The sequence below is a fragment of the Lucilia sericata genome, unplaced genomic scaffold (assembly GCF_015586225.1).
Source record: "Lucilia sericata isolate MDLA Ls3-8-SP2 unplaced genomic scaffold, ASM1558622v1 Contig000603F_arrow, whole genome shotgun sequence".
NCBI classification, from domain to species: Eukaryota; Metazoa; Arthropoda; class Insecta; order Diptera; family Calliphoridae; genus Lucilia; species Lucilia sericata.
In genome coordinates this window covers 105,934-118,073 of record NW_023994610.1, presented here as the reverse complement: position 1 = coordinate 118,073, position 12,140 = coordinate 105,934, and the positions used below count along the sequence as shown (strand labels likewise).

General features: G+C 31.9%; 2 protein-coding genes across 3 annotated transcripts; one reads left to right on the top strand and one right to left on the bottom strand.

Moving 5' to 3' along the window:
* Window positions 1–2,615: 2,615 nt before the first annotated feature.
* Window positions 2,616–8,525, bottom strand: LOC119606577 (cytoplasmic FMR1-interacting protein). 2 transcript variants are annotated; one of them, XM_037960135.1, is made up of 12 exons: window positions 8,411–8,525; window positions 7,954–8,228; window positions 6,721–7,884; window positions 5,995–6,662; window positions 5,759–5,932; window positions 5,258–5,376; window positions 5,080–5,192; window positions 4,818–5,017; window positions 4,225–4,760; window positions 4,056–4,150; window positions 3,608–3,994; window positions 3,078–3,545 (listed from the first exon to the last, which is right to left on the bottom strand). In XM_037960135.1, the coding sequence occupies exons 2-12, from the start codon at window positions 8,158–8,160 to the stop codon at window positions 3,339–3,341; spliced, it is 3,870 nt and encodes a 1,289-aa protein (XP_037816063.1). In that variant the 5' UTR covers window positions 8,161–8,228; window positions 8,411–8,525; the 3' UTR covers window positions 3,078–3,338. The 2 variants fall into 2 exon arrangements, with proteins under 2 accessions (XP_037816064.1, XP_037816063.1); XM_037960136.1 differs by lacking the exon at window positions 8,411–8,525 and having other exon boundaries at window positions 2,616–3,545; window positions 7,954–8,160.
* Window positions 8,526–9,753: 1,228 nt separating this feature from the next.
* Window positions 9,754–11,936, top strand: LOC119606573 (programmed cell death protein 2-like). Its single transcript, XM_037960132.1, has 3 exons — window positions 9,754–9,975; window positions 10,060–11,225; window positions 11,294–11,936. The coding sequence occupies exons 1-3, from the start codon at window positions 9,868–9,870 to the stop codon at window positions 11,547–11,549; spliced, it is 1,530 nt and encodes a 509-aa protein (XP_037816060.1). The 5' UTR covers window positions 9,754–9,867; the 3' UTR covers window positions 11,550–11,936.
* Window positions 11,937–12,140: the final 204 nt, after the last annotated feature.

The following is a 12,140-nucleotide window of genomic DNA, read 5'->3' as shown; positions in this document are numbered from 1 at the left end:
TAGATAGATAGATAGATAGATAGATAGATAGATAGATAGATAGATAGATAGATAGATAGATAGATAGATAGATAGATAGATAGATAGATAGATAGATAGATAGATAGATAGATAGATAGATAGATAGATAGATAGATAGATAGATAGATAGATAGATAGATAGATAGATAGATAGATAGATAGATAGATAGATAGATAGATAGATAGATAGATAGATAGATAGATAGATAGATAGATAGATAGATAGATAGATAGATAGATAGATAGATAGATAGATAGATAGATAGATAGATAGATAGATAGATAGATAGATAGATAGATAGATAGATAGATAGATAGATAGATAGATAGATAGATAGATAGATAGATAGATAGATAGATAGATAGATAGATAGATAGATAGATAGATAGATAGATAGATAGATAGATAGATAGATAGATAGATAGATAGATAGATAGATAGATAGATAGATAGATAGATAGATAGATAGATAGATAGATAGATAGATAGATAGATAGATAGATAGATAGATAGATAGATAGATAGATAGATAGATAGATAGATAGATAGATAGATAGATAGATAGATAGATAGATAGATAGATAGATAGATAGATAGATAGATAGATAGATAGATAGATAGATAGATAGATAGATAGATAGATAGATAGATAGATAGATAGATAGATAGATAGATAGATAGATAGATAGATAGATAGATAGATAGATAGATAGATAGATAGATAGATAGATAGATAGATAGATAGATAGATAGATAGATAGATAGATAGATAGATAGATAGATAGATAGATAGATAGATAGATAGATAGATAGATAGATAGATAGATAGATAGATAGATAGATAGATAGATAGATAGATAGATAGATAGATAGATAGATAGATAGATAGATAGATAGATAGATAGATAGATAGATAGATAGATAGATAGATAGATAGATAGATAGATAGATAGATAGATAGATAGATAGATAGATAGATAGATAGATAGATAGATAGATAGATAGATAGATAGATAGATAGATAGATAGATAGATAGATAGATAGATAGATAGATAGATAGATAGATAGATAGATAGATAGATAGATAGATAGATAGATAGATAGATAGATAGATAGATAGATAGATAGATAGATAGATAGATAGATAGATAGATAGATAGATAGATAGATAGATAGATAGATAGATAGATAGATAGATAGATAGATAGATAGATAGATAGATAGATAGATAGATAGATAGATAGATAGATAGATAGATAGATAGATAGATAGATAGATAGATAGATAGATAGATAGATAGATAGATAGATAGATAGATAGATAGATAGATAGATAGATAGATAGATAGATAGATAGATAGATAGATAGATAGATAGATAGATAGATAGATAGATAGATAGATAGATAGATAGATAGATAGATAGATAGATAGATAGATAGATAGATAGATAGATAGATAGATAGATAGATAGATAGATAGATAGATAGATAGATAGATTGATTGATTGATTGATTGGTAGATAATAAGATAATTATATAATTAACTCAATGTTATTAAATGAATCTTGTATTTTATTATTTTTTATATTCGCGTTTATGTCCATTCTTTAACAGTCTCAGAATTTATATCCTAAATATATAATTTGGCCCTTCATATGATACCCTATTCGTTAATAGTTTATATTATTTAAAGTGAACTTAATGCTTAATATTACCACTAAATCTCGAGGATTCAAAAAAATATAATTTTAGTTTTTACAATTTTACAATTTATTCAATTTTTTTCAATTTAAAACTTAGAATTTGTAAATATTTAGAAGATTTTTATGAAGTTTAAAGTATTTTAAACTAGTTTCAGAGCAGAAACTTTTCAAGATATTCTTGGGAACTTTTTCACAAATTCGTGTATATGTATGTATGTAGGTATAACCGAAAAAGTATTCAAACTATTAAAATAAATAATAGCCTATAAATCATGAGGTTAAATACAAATACAATTTTAGTTTTATTTTAGACCAATTTCTTACATATTCTGAAATTCAAACTTATGTATGTTCGAAAAAGACAATAATTTTTAACCTGGAAACCAACGAATAATTTTCTAAATGATAGAGCTGCGCTAAATCCGAATCAGGTCTCTTAAGTTTTAGGTAAATATGTATTTCCCGAAGATGTGAGAAGATCTAATAGTGGTTAAATCTTTATTTTTTAGTCGACAGATTGGATTTTCAGATGATATAACCGATTTTATAAACAAGTGATATTTCGCACTATTATACCGGATAGTTTCTAAACTCAAAATATGTTTTACAGAAGGTTATACATTTCAGATTTTTCAGATATCGAGCGATAAAATCTGAATTTTTTCAAACTTGATGTAATGGTGGAATTCTGACCGCTGGATCCCTTAAAAATGTCTCTGGATTTCAACTTTTATTTCAATACTTAAAAAACTTCATTAACTAGACTTGGTCCTTACTGGGCCTTTTGTCAGAAAGCCATTAATTCAAGCTTTGGCTGTCTACAAGTTTAAGTTCGCAATTACAATCCCTCACCGTCGATTTAAAGAATGAAAACAACACATAACCAAACTTTTATTTTACTACTTGTACAAATATGTAAATGTTTATTATTTAAATTGTTTAATTGCAATTCATATCATTCATTCGTTTATACGTTTATATATTTATGTAAATGATTAAATATTTATTGTAATACAAAAAAAAACTCCGTACCATCTAATATAATAATTGCAGTGTAATAATAAATATAATTGTTATAATAAAAAAAGAGAGACAAAATGCAATTCCATTTATTTATTGTGTGTCTTTCTTGTGCAAAAAATGCCTTCATTGTTGTATGTTTCTTTTCAATTTTCAATCATCATTCTCATCTTCATTGTCTTGAGTATGTGCTCTTGTATTAAAAATGCTTAATTTTATAAAAAAAAAGCCTCACATATATTTACGTAAAAATAATAATAAAAAAATTCAAGCCAAATTATTTAGAGAAGAAAGCTTAATAAATGAAATATATGATCTTTGGCCTCTTAAGGGGTTAAAGTTTAAAGATTTTTTTAATATTTGAAATAAATTTTGAAAAATATGGTTAAAAAAACAGAATTTATGTAAAATACTTGTATTTGTATACTGGCTAAGACAATATTGTTTTGTGTTAATATGAAATATTAAACTTATAAACTAAAAATAAAGTTTTAATAAATGTTAATTAATATTCTTGAATATTTCAAATTTGTATAGATTGATTACATTTAATATTGTTTGGATTTTAATAGTTACTGTTGTTGTTGTTCGTTTAATTATTCATACTTTGTCTTAATTTATTGGGATCTTGATAATGTGAAGAAATCACTGAAGGATGTTGTGGTGGCGGGAAACAGCGTACATGTTCTACATTTGAACCTTCCACATCACTGCCTTTAAGATATTTATTTAAAATCGCAAATATTTGGGAATTTAAAACCTGGAAACGTCTTATACGATCCACCATGCGTTTAAGTTTCTTTTAAGGAAAGTTAAATAATTGAAAAATCGAATTAAAATATGTTTTATACAAATACTCACAATTCCCTTCACATCTTCATCTTTGCCATCCACCCTTTGAACTCTCAATATGTGATAGCAAAAATCTAAAGCCTCAAAACGTCGCTGTTGACCCAATAAAACAATCATAGCACAACCAGCCCAGTTAAGACCCTCACCAAATAATTCCTCTATAGTGTATTCGGTACCACGTACAGGTATACAGTAAACAAACTGTAAAGCTGACCATAAACGATGAAATTCGGAACACTCATCCACATGTATAATGCCATTAGCTGGTGCCGGCCCAGTCCAGACAGGATCATCTAAATAGCTTTTGATGCGATTTAAAATTACTTCAAAAATACTTAGGCCACAGCACAGACGTTCACGTGTCAATAAATCTCCTTCACGGGCAATCATGGCTTGCTGTAAAGGCATTAAAACATCTAAGTAACTATGGAACTTAAAGGTTTGTGTGTTAACCTACCTTAGCGGTGCCCAATTTCTCTACATTCGAGACAATTTGTAAGTTAGCAAATTGTGCCTCCAAACGTTTTTGTTTGGCTTCTGGTTTTTCGTTTTCTACAGAGAGAAAGAAAATAAATGAAATAAAAAAGAATAAAATGACAAATTTTAGGAAAAACTTCTCTACTCACCCTTACAAAATGGTCTTGGGAATATATTTTGAAATAATGCAGCATGCAATAGGTCACACACCTCCTCCTGTGACAAAGCCTGTTCAATCAACAAACAGAATATAATGCAATTACCAAATTCACGGAACGATTGAAATAGTTCAGTTTTGGTATCGGGATATTGCACAATATCGGTTAAATGAGCTTGATAATAGCTTAAAACACCCGGTGAACCGTATTCACATCTAGGCAGCTTACAAGATTTTGGCATGGCGCTCATTAGAGTTTTGGTAAATTGCAAAAGGGAACCTTGTATCAAAGGCTTAACAATGTCCTTTAGAATGATATCCATAACAACAGCAATGCCCTGATAGCCCAGAAGACGACACATGGCATGAAAATGTGGTGCACCTACAAAACCGGTATACTGACCATATTGGGTAGAATAGGCGGCATTCAATTGTTTCGAACCCCACAGATAATAGTGTGACATTTGTGGTGGCTTTTCACGTTGCATGGGCTGAGAGGATGCCAAATTAACTTTACTGCGCACAAATCTGTTGCAAGAACATTAGTTTAGTTTGCAGAATTAAAAATAAGTTTTCTAAACTCACCTATTGGTAGCTGCATTATAACAATAATTAACCAAAAAATCATAATTCAATTCCACAAACACATGTAAAGTGACACGTCCATATGGCGCCAAAACATTGTGATTGGCCTCTTTAACCATAGATTCGAAATTATCCAATGCCAAGTATTTCGTTAGTAATTTATGACAAATGCGATTACACTCCAATAGACCTTCCAATTCCTTAATTATTTAAGAAGAACAATTTAACAATCTAGTTTAACGCTTAAGTTTACTTTACTTACCACTATGCCTGTTATATCGTTACTTTCAAAACGGCTTATGGCCAATTCAATACTTTTATGCATATTTGCATTTATACGTTGCGTGATTAATTTATTCAAATCAATAGAACGTCCTAAAGTTTTATAGTTTTAATGATTATTATTTGTTTAAAATAGTTGTTGTTTTTTTATGTCTTACCCAAAAGCTGTACATGTCTCTGCTTAAGTAGAGTTTCATAACGATTGTTACGTGGATACGATTGAAAATTGAAGCCCAAAACTTCGCATTCTAAGCGGAAACGTTTATCCAAGAAAATACTAAATAAACAGAAGATCAAGATTTGTTTTAGCTTAATTAATTTAAAAAATGTGTAGGAATCAAACTTAATTTTCTTTAAAAATTAAGAACTAAAACTTGAAATGAACTAGAACTGACCTAGAACAGAACTAGAACAGCAATAGAACAGAACTAGAACAGAACTAGAAAAGAACTAGAACAGAACTAGAACTAGAACAGAACTAGAACAGAACTAGAACAGAACTAGAACAGAACTAAAACAGAACTAGAACAGTACTAGAACAGAACTAAAGCCGAACTAGAACAGAAGAAGAACTAAAAAAAGAAAACTGTGATATCGATAACAATTTTTTAATCTTGATTTATACTCAACATTTTCTTAAAACATTTCTATACACCTACCTTCCCGCTAACTGCTTGTAATGAGCAAAAATCTGTTCACTCAATTTATAAACAAATTGATCGAAACATAAATTAACCTCAGCCTCAACTTCATCATATAAGAATTGTTTACGAAAAACAGTCAAGGCATAATGTGCTGAATCATTATACAAATCCAAAGGATATAAAACAAATCTAGAAGAAAAAACAATAAAATATTTATAAACATTAACCACAATAAACTTCACGCAACCTACTCCATCATTGAGGGCTCCTTAGTTTGTAATATATGATCGGTTAGTATCCAAGGCATAGACATTTCAATGGGAAATTGTATGCGTTTTTCCATAGTTATCAAATCCTTGCATTCCTCATTATGTTGATGTCTCACCATACACTTATTGACTTTACGGCCCATTGTCATCTCCAAATAGAACTCACGATACCAAAGTTGCGATAAATCACAACATTTTTGTAGGGTATCACTGAAATTCAACAAATAGCTCCAATAGAAGGAGGTCTTGTGGAAAGAATCAATTTGCATAAGACAATTGCCATCGATATCTTTACGCAATGTACGTTTTCCTCCCGACTTATCGGCAATTAGGGACTCCAACATGGTACGCACCATGTAGAGTTGAGTGGAAGAAGGTCCGACATTAAGACGGGGCACATTTATGCGAAAACCACCATCAGGATCCTTTTTACCCTTAATGACAGGATCGTCTGTGGGTTCATAGCCCTTTTGCCAATCGGCAGCAGTTTCTCGCACCGACATTATAATACTGCGTATAAGATCCTTTTTATTTTTCACCGCTTTACGCAAAGGTTCACGTAAAGTGAGCTGTACGAAATCCTGTAACTCCGAATAGATGTTGCGACGAATGGCTTCGCAGAGTACGGTTTCAATGCGGGCCATAAGAACCTAAAAGGATTTAAAAATATAAAAGTGTCCTTTTTTGTTAAACTATGGCAACACTAACCTGCAATCCCTTAATCATAGCAATAACTTCAATTAAAGCAAATTTCTCCTCCGATGTGTAATTATAGCGAGTTGCTCTTTCATACTCTTCCGCCTCTACGGGACATTCTTTATTTTGATGATGATCGGTTGGATGTAATAATTTCCAAGAATACAATTCCGTTACAACACTTGTCCATTCCGACAACAGCTGCAAACCACGCAAAGCCAAATCAGAAGTAGCTCTATTTTCGGCATCCGAAGGATTCTCCTTAACCGTGGTGGTAACCTCATTAGTATAACGAGCCAACTCGGAAATATATTTAACATGATCTTCACGTATTTGCGGCAAATGTACCATTAAATCAGCCTGAGGGCTAACAGCATTCGAACTGGATAAAGGCCATTTACTGGGATCATAGTGTTTGCTTCTCTTGATGTAATTAAAGGGTGCAATTTGCATATCACCAAACAGAGGTACCACCTCAAGATTTTTAAATATGCGATCGATGCGATCCAAACGAATTTTCTTTTTCTGATCCAATTTATTAATATTGCAAGCATCACTGTCCATAAGGAAAAGACCAAAGCCCATAACCTTTACCAACATATGTTTTTCCTCCGGAGTCAAATACATTTTGGTCTCAAACATATGTACACAAATGTTCACCACTTCCGATAGCAAATCCTCATAGCCCACAATTTTCTCCAAAGTATCCTTGACAGTGTCGCGTATCTTATTCTGTGTGGCCAAAAACATAGACAAGTTTTGTGATTCCTGCAGGGTGTGAGAATCCGACATGACTTTAAGAAACTGGGCAGCACGTCGATAGGTACTGTAATCATTTTTAACACTGGACTTCATATTTTTTAATTCATCCAAAACAGCAAACATGTTGATAAATTTGCCCAATGTCAAAAGATATGCCTCCGAAACGAAATCTTTGCGTTTCTCTGTGTGACAGAGACGTTTCACTTCTACGGAAAAGGCCTCTATGGCTTTACGTTGAAAATACATGAAATTTAATAGTTTATTAACCTCGGGTGCCAAAACTTCTACGGTTTTCTCATAAATCTCTACACGATTGGGTTGTTCATTGGATTTGGGCTGTGGTATAGCGCGCGAACAGCAACGCCAAGTGTACAGCATAACAGCATGCTTTTGGCCTTCATCCAGTAAGACATTCTAAAAGTAAAGCAAAATATCTATGTTAATTCTATTTACAAATATGCATTTAGGTCACTGTGCACTTACCAAATTTGCATGAGTGGTAGCTTCTTCGATATACTTGGCTATACCCGTAACAAAACCATTACGATCCTCAAAGTTGGTATCAAAATTTGCCTTATATATCACCGAACATGGTTGGGCCTCTATGCAAGGCTGCTCATCGGGCAGTGACAACTCGTCTAAGACTTCCACATTGGATAAAGCATCGGCCAAAGTAATTTTTTCCGTCATTGTTGTAGAATAAATTCAATGTTTTAGCGGAAATTGCAATCAAAAGGGGGTGCTCCGCTAAACGAGACCTGCAGAGATAAACATACATAAACACATTAATTTATTGGTTTTTTCTTATGGGTGGGTCTAGTTGCTAATTGAAATATTTTTTCATGTTTTTTTAAGTTATATGTATAGTTTATAGAATTATTTTTTTGTTAAGCACTAGGTAAATTTTCTATTTTTATGATAATAGTTTATTAAAACTTACTTTTATTTATTAAAAATGCAATTTTATTTTGTATATTTATCCATTTGATGAGTAAACAACGAAGCAATTTTATATTTTTCTTTACACTCACACCAGAGCCCTGCGCCGACAAATATTAAGGTCGGCGGCGACTGACACTAAACATGTCGGCGGCGGCTTAATATCGAATGTAAGCCGGCTAAGTTTTCAACTACGTTAAGTTTTTAAATTTTCAATTTTCTCTGTGGGATAAAATAAATATTAAATCGCATCCTTTCTCCATCTTTTCTTCCACGTTTTTTGTAATTCTGCACTTCAGAATTATATATATTTATGAAAGTCCCGGAAAAAGATATAAAAATGAAGAACTTTAAAATAGATTTTTTTCTGTAATGCGTTTATATGTATAACATTTAAAAAACTATTTTTTTTTTTTTTTTGAAAAATCACTTAAAAGTTATTATCATCTAATAATTACTAACATTAAAATTGTTTTTTTTTAAATAATTATATTCAACTACATACATATATTTTCGGCATTTTCGGTTAACACTATGTTATATGTACCATATGAAAAGCTAATTATGTTTTCTATATAATACTTGGGAAATGTATATGTGCTTATATTGGCCACTTTTCGAGTTATGGGCACTTTTACAAAAAAAGACATGTTTCAAAACCCTTTTTTTAGCTTTTGGCACTCAATGGGTTAATAATCATCTGAAAGGCCTTTCCACGACCTTTCATATCATGTTATTTTTTTTCAATCGAGCAATATATTTTCGAGATTTTTAACTTTATATATACAGTTTTTGAACGTCCATAAATCCATAACTATAAAAGAGCAAACCAAAAAATAGTATCGTTAGATTCCGTATTAAAAGTAAATTTGGAGCCGTTTAGAGTCGTTACGGAGTTCGCAGCTTTTTTGTAAACATCTAGGTATTTACCCATTTTTACTCAATTTATCCATTTTACTGGGTATTTACCAATTTTTTTTTGGTTTTTACCCTTTTCCCATCTCTTGTTATTTACGTTTAAGTAATTCCGAAGGCTTTATTTGGGAGCTATGGCCGATCCAAAAAACTTTCACAGGATGATTTGTATATATACAAAACACATGAGTCAAATTATATCTCAATATTATTATTACGGACAGACAGACTGTCATATATATACAGACAGACTATCTATAATGACTCGGAATATATTTATTATAGACTCGGAAAGTTATATGTATTGTAGAAATTACAAGCGGAATGACAAACTTGTATATATCCTTCCCACGAAGGGTAAAAATTCCAATCTATCATTTATTTTCATTTCACCACTTTACAACACTGTAATTAAAGTCATCGAAATTCTTTACATTTTTCAACACTTTTATCAAACCAGTCGTCCGTTTTTTCACAATTGCAAACAAAAACCAACATTTTTAATCAAAACTATAATTAAATTGCGAAAAAATCACATACAAGATGGCCAAAAATAAGAGCACAGTTTATCTGGGCTATGATGATGAGGAAATCACTGAAAAACATGTATCCCTATTGAATAGTACATTAAATAAAATTGGAGGAACAGCGGTAAGTTAGAATTGTGTGTTTGTACGTCTGTTGAGTTAATTGATTTTTCCAACATGTGCTCCTCACAAAACTACAAAACACTAGGATTGGCCTAATGGTGAAATAAAAATACCCTCTTGTCCTTTATGTGGCACAGCCCGTCCATTGATTGTACAGCTATATGCTCCATTGGAAATGTCGCAATTTCATCGTACGCTATACGTGTTTGCTTGTTTAAATCCGGTGTGTTCGCAGAACACAAAAAGTTGGTTGTGTGTAAGAACCCAACACTTGGATACACCATCGGAGCACTGTGATATTATGAAAGTAGTGGCTGCTTCAGCTAAAACATCGTCATCGGCCAGTGGTGGTGGTAAACAAAAGAAAAAGAATAAAGAGCATAAGCAGCAGCAATCGGGTAAAATATCCTGGTGTTCTGGTACCGATGACTGGGGCGAAGATACAGGTAGTGTTGCTGTAGTTGAGCAATCTATAGAACAAATGGACACGGAAGCAGATGATCCCCAAGAATCGAATGAGGAAAACGGTAATGTTATTAATAACAAAAATGTCAATTTACCTTCAGCCAACCACCAATTGGAGTCGGATGAGGGCGAGGATGAAGATGATATTTTAGCCCATGAAGAAGATGATGAAGATGAAAGCAATTCCATGGACAATGATCTTTTAATGAGTTTTAATCAAATCGATTTAAGAGCTGGTCAAAACTTAGCAGAAGATCCCAATGCCAACTGTGCTGCAGGAGAAATAGCCGCCGCAGCTTCTGTTGAAAAGGAGGGTAATTATGCCTGTAGTGGTGCATCTGCTACAATATGTGCTGAAATCGAAGGTCCCGAGAATGATGTTGTTCTAGTCGAAACTCCTCAAAAGCCTGAACGTGATCTAATAGCCTTGTTAAAGCATACACCTACGCCAGCGTCTCTGGGTCCTTTAGCTAAATTATCGGATTTAACCCTAAAACCATATTTCGTAGCCGTAGATGTGGAGGCAAATGTGGCAGCTAAAGAGTATGAGCAATATGGTGGTTCCTTGTCTGCCGAACATATACGTGAATTATATCAAGAATATAAGAAACAAGATGAATCTGCCCATTCACCGAATAGCGGTGTGGCTGCTGGTGGAAGCGGTGGTGTAGGTGGAGTTGCTGCTGAGGATCAGGAGGGTTATGAGAAAGCCTTACCGGCTCATGGTGATCTTATGTTTCATCACTTTTTAAGCACCATTCAGCAGAATCCCGGACAAGTCTTAAGGTAATGATACAAAAAATGAACTATAGGTACTTGTTTATTTATTAATTTAAACCTATAACATTTTCTAGATACTCTCGTGATACTTTACCACTTTTAATTTCGCCTCTACAAGAGCCCACACCAAAATGCCCTAATTGCAATGGTGATACTATATGTGAAGTCCAGATCCTATCGACTCTTATACCAAAATTAAAAATGTTGCAAAATAATGAAAATGCTCCTCTAGAATATGGCAACGTATTGGTTTTCACCTGCTTGAAAAGTTGTTGGGATACACCAGATAAAATGCGCTATGAAAAGGTTATAGTACAAGTTGAAAAATAATTTCAAAAACGAAACTACAACAACGGAAACCATAAAACCAAATAAATGTACACATAAAATGTGTACAAAAAATCTTTTAACTAAACTAAACATAGGAAGGTACCTTATAGAGGAAAACAAACGAAAGAAAGAAAGAAAATAGAAACGAATATGAAATATCTAAACTATAACAGTAAACAGAACATACTCAAACTTTACCACTCCACTAAACTTTTTGAAAACAAATATTAAAAAGAAAACTCAAGGATTGAATTAATTACATATGTATAATGTTAGTCATGTAATAATGATGAGTAATAGTTGGTTTTATTTATTTAATTATAAAATTAAAAAAAAAAAAATGATTCTCTGTCCCCAAAATTAAACGGCTTCATAACGGAAACAAACTTAACTATAAGAAAAGGATTTTAACAAAAAAAAAAAAAAAACACTTAATTTTTAATAGTTGTTTATGAAAATTTTTATCTTAAACAAAAGTAAACATTATCCACTTATTTAAACTTAACTACTAAAGTATAATAAAAACGGCCTAGAGCTTTGGTCAATTTTTCCAGTCCACTTTAACATGATGATAGGTATAAAAAAACAACA

What these genes read in the sequence shown, in the direction of transcription:
- LOC119606573 (XM_037960132.1), top strand. Translation starts at nt 9,868, where the DNA reads ATGGCCAAAAATAAGAGCACAGTTTATCTGGGCTATGATGATGAGGAA. An exon ending in ATAAAATTGGAGGAACAGCG is followed by an intron (nt 9,976 to 10,059) that starts GTAAGTTAGAAT and finishes ACAAAACACTAG; the next exon opens with GATTGGCCTAATGGTGAAAT. An exon ending in AATCCCGGACAAGTCTTAAG is followed by an intron (nt 11,226 to 11,293) that starts GTAATGATACAA and finishes AACATTTTCTAG; the next exon opens with ATACTCTCGTGATACTTTAC.
- LOC119606577 (XM_037960135.1), bottom strand. Translation starts at nt 8,160, where the DNA reads ATGACGGAAAAAATTACTTTGGCCGATGCTTTATCCAATGTGGAAGTC. An exon ending in TACAAGCAGTTAGCGGGAAG is followed by an intron (nt 5,377 to 5,758) that starts GTAGGTGTATAG and finishes CTGTTTATTTAG; the next exon opens with TATTTTCTTGGATAAACGTT. An exon ending in CCCAAGACCATTTTGTAAGG is followed by an intron (nt 4,151 to 4,224) that starts GTGAGTAGAGAA and finishes TTCTCTCTGTAG; the next exon opens with AAAACGAAAAACCAGAAGCC.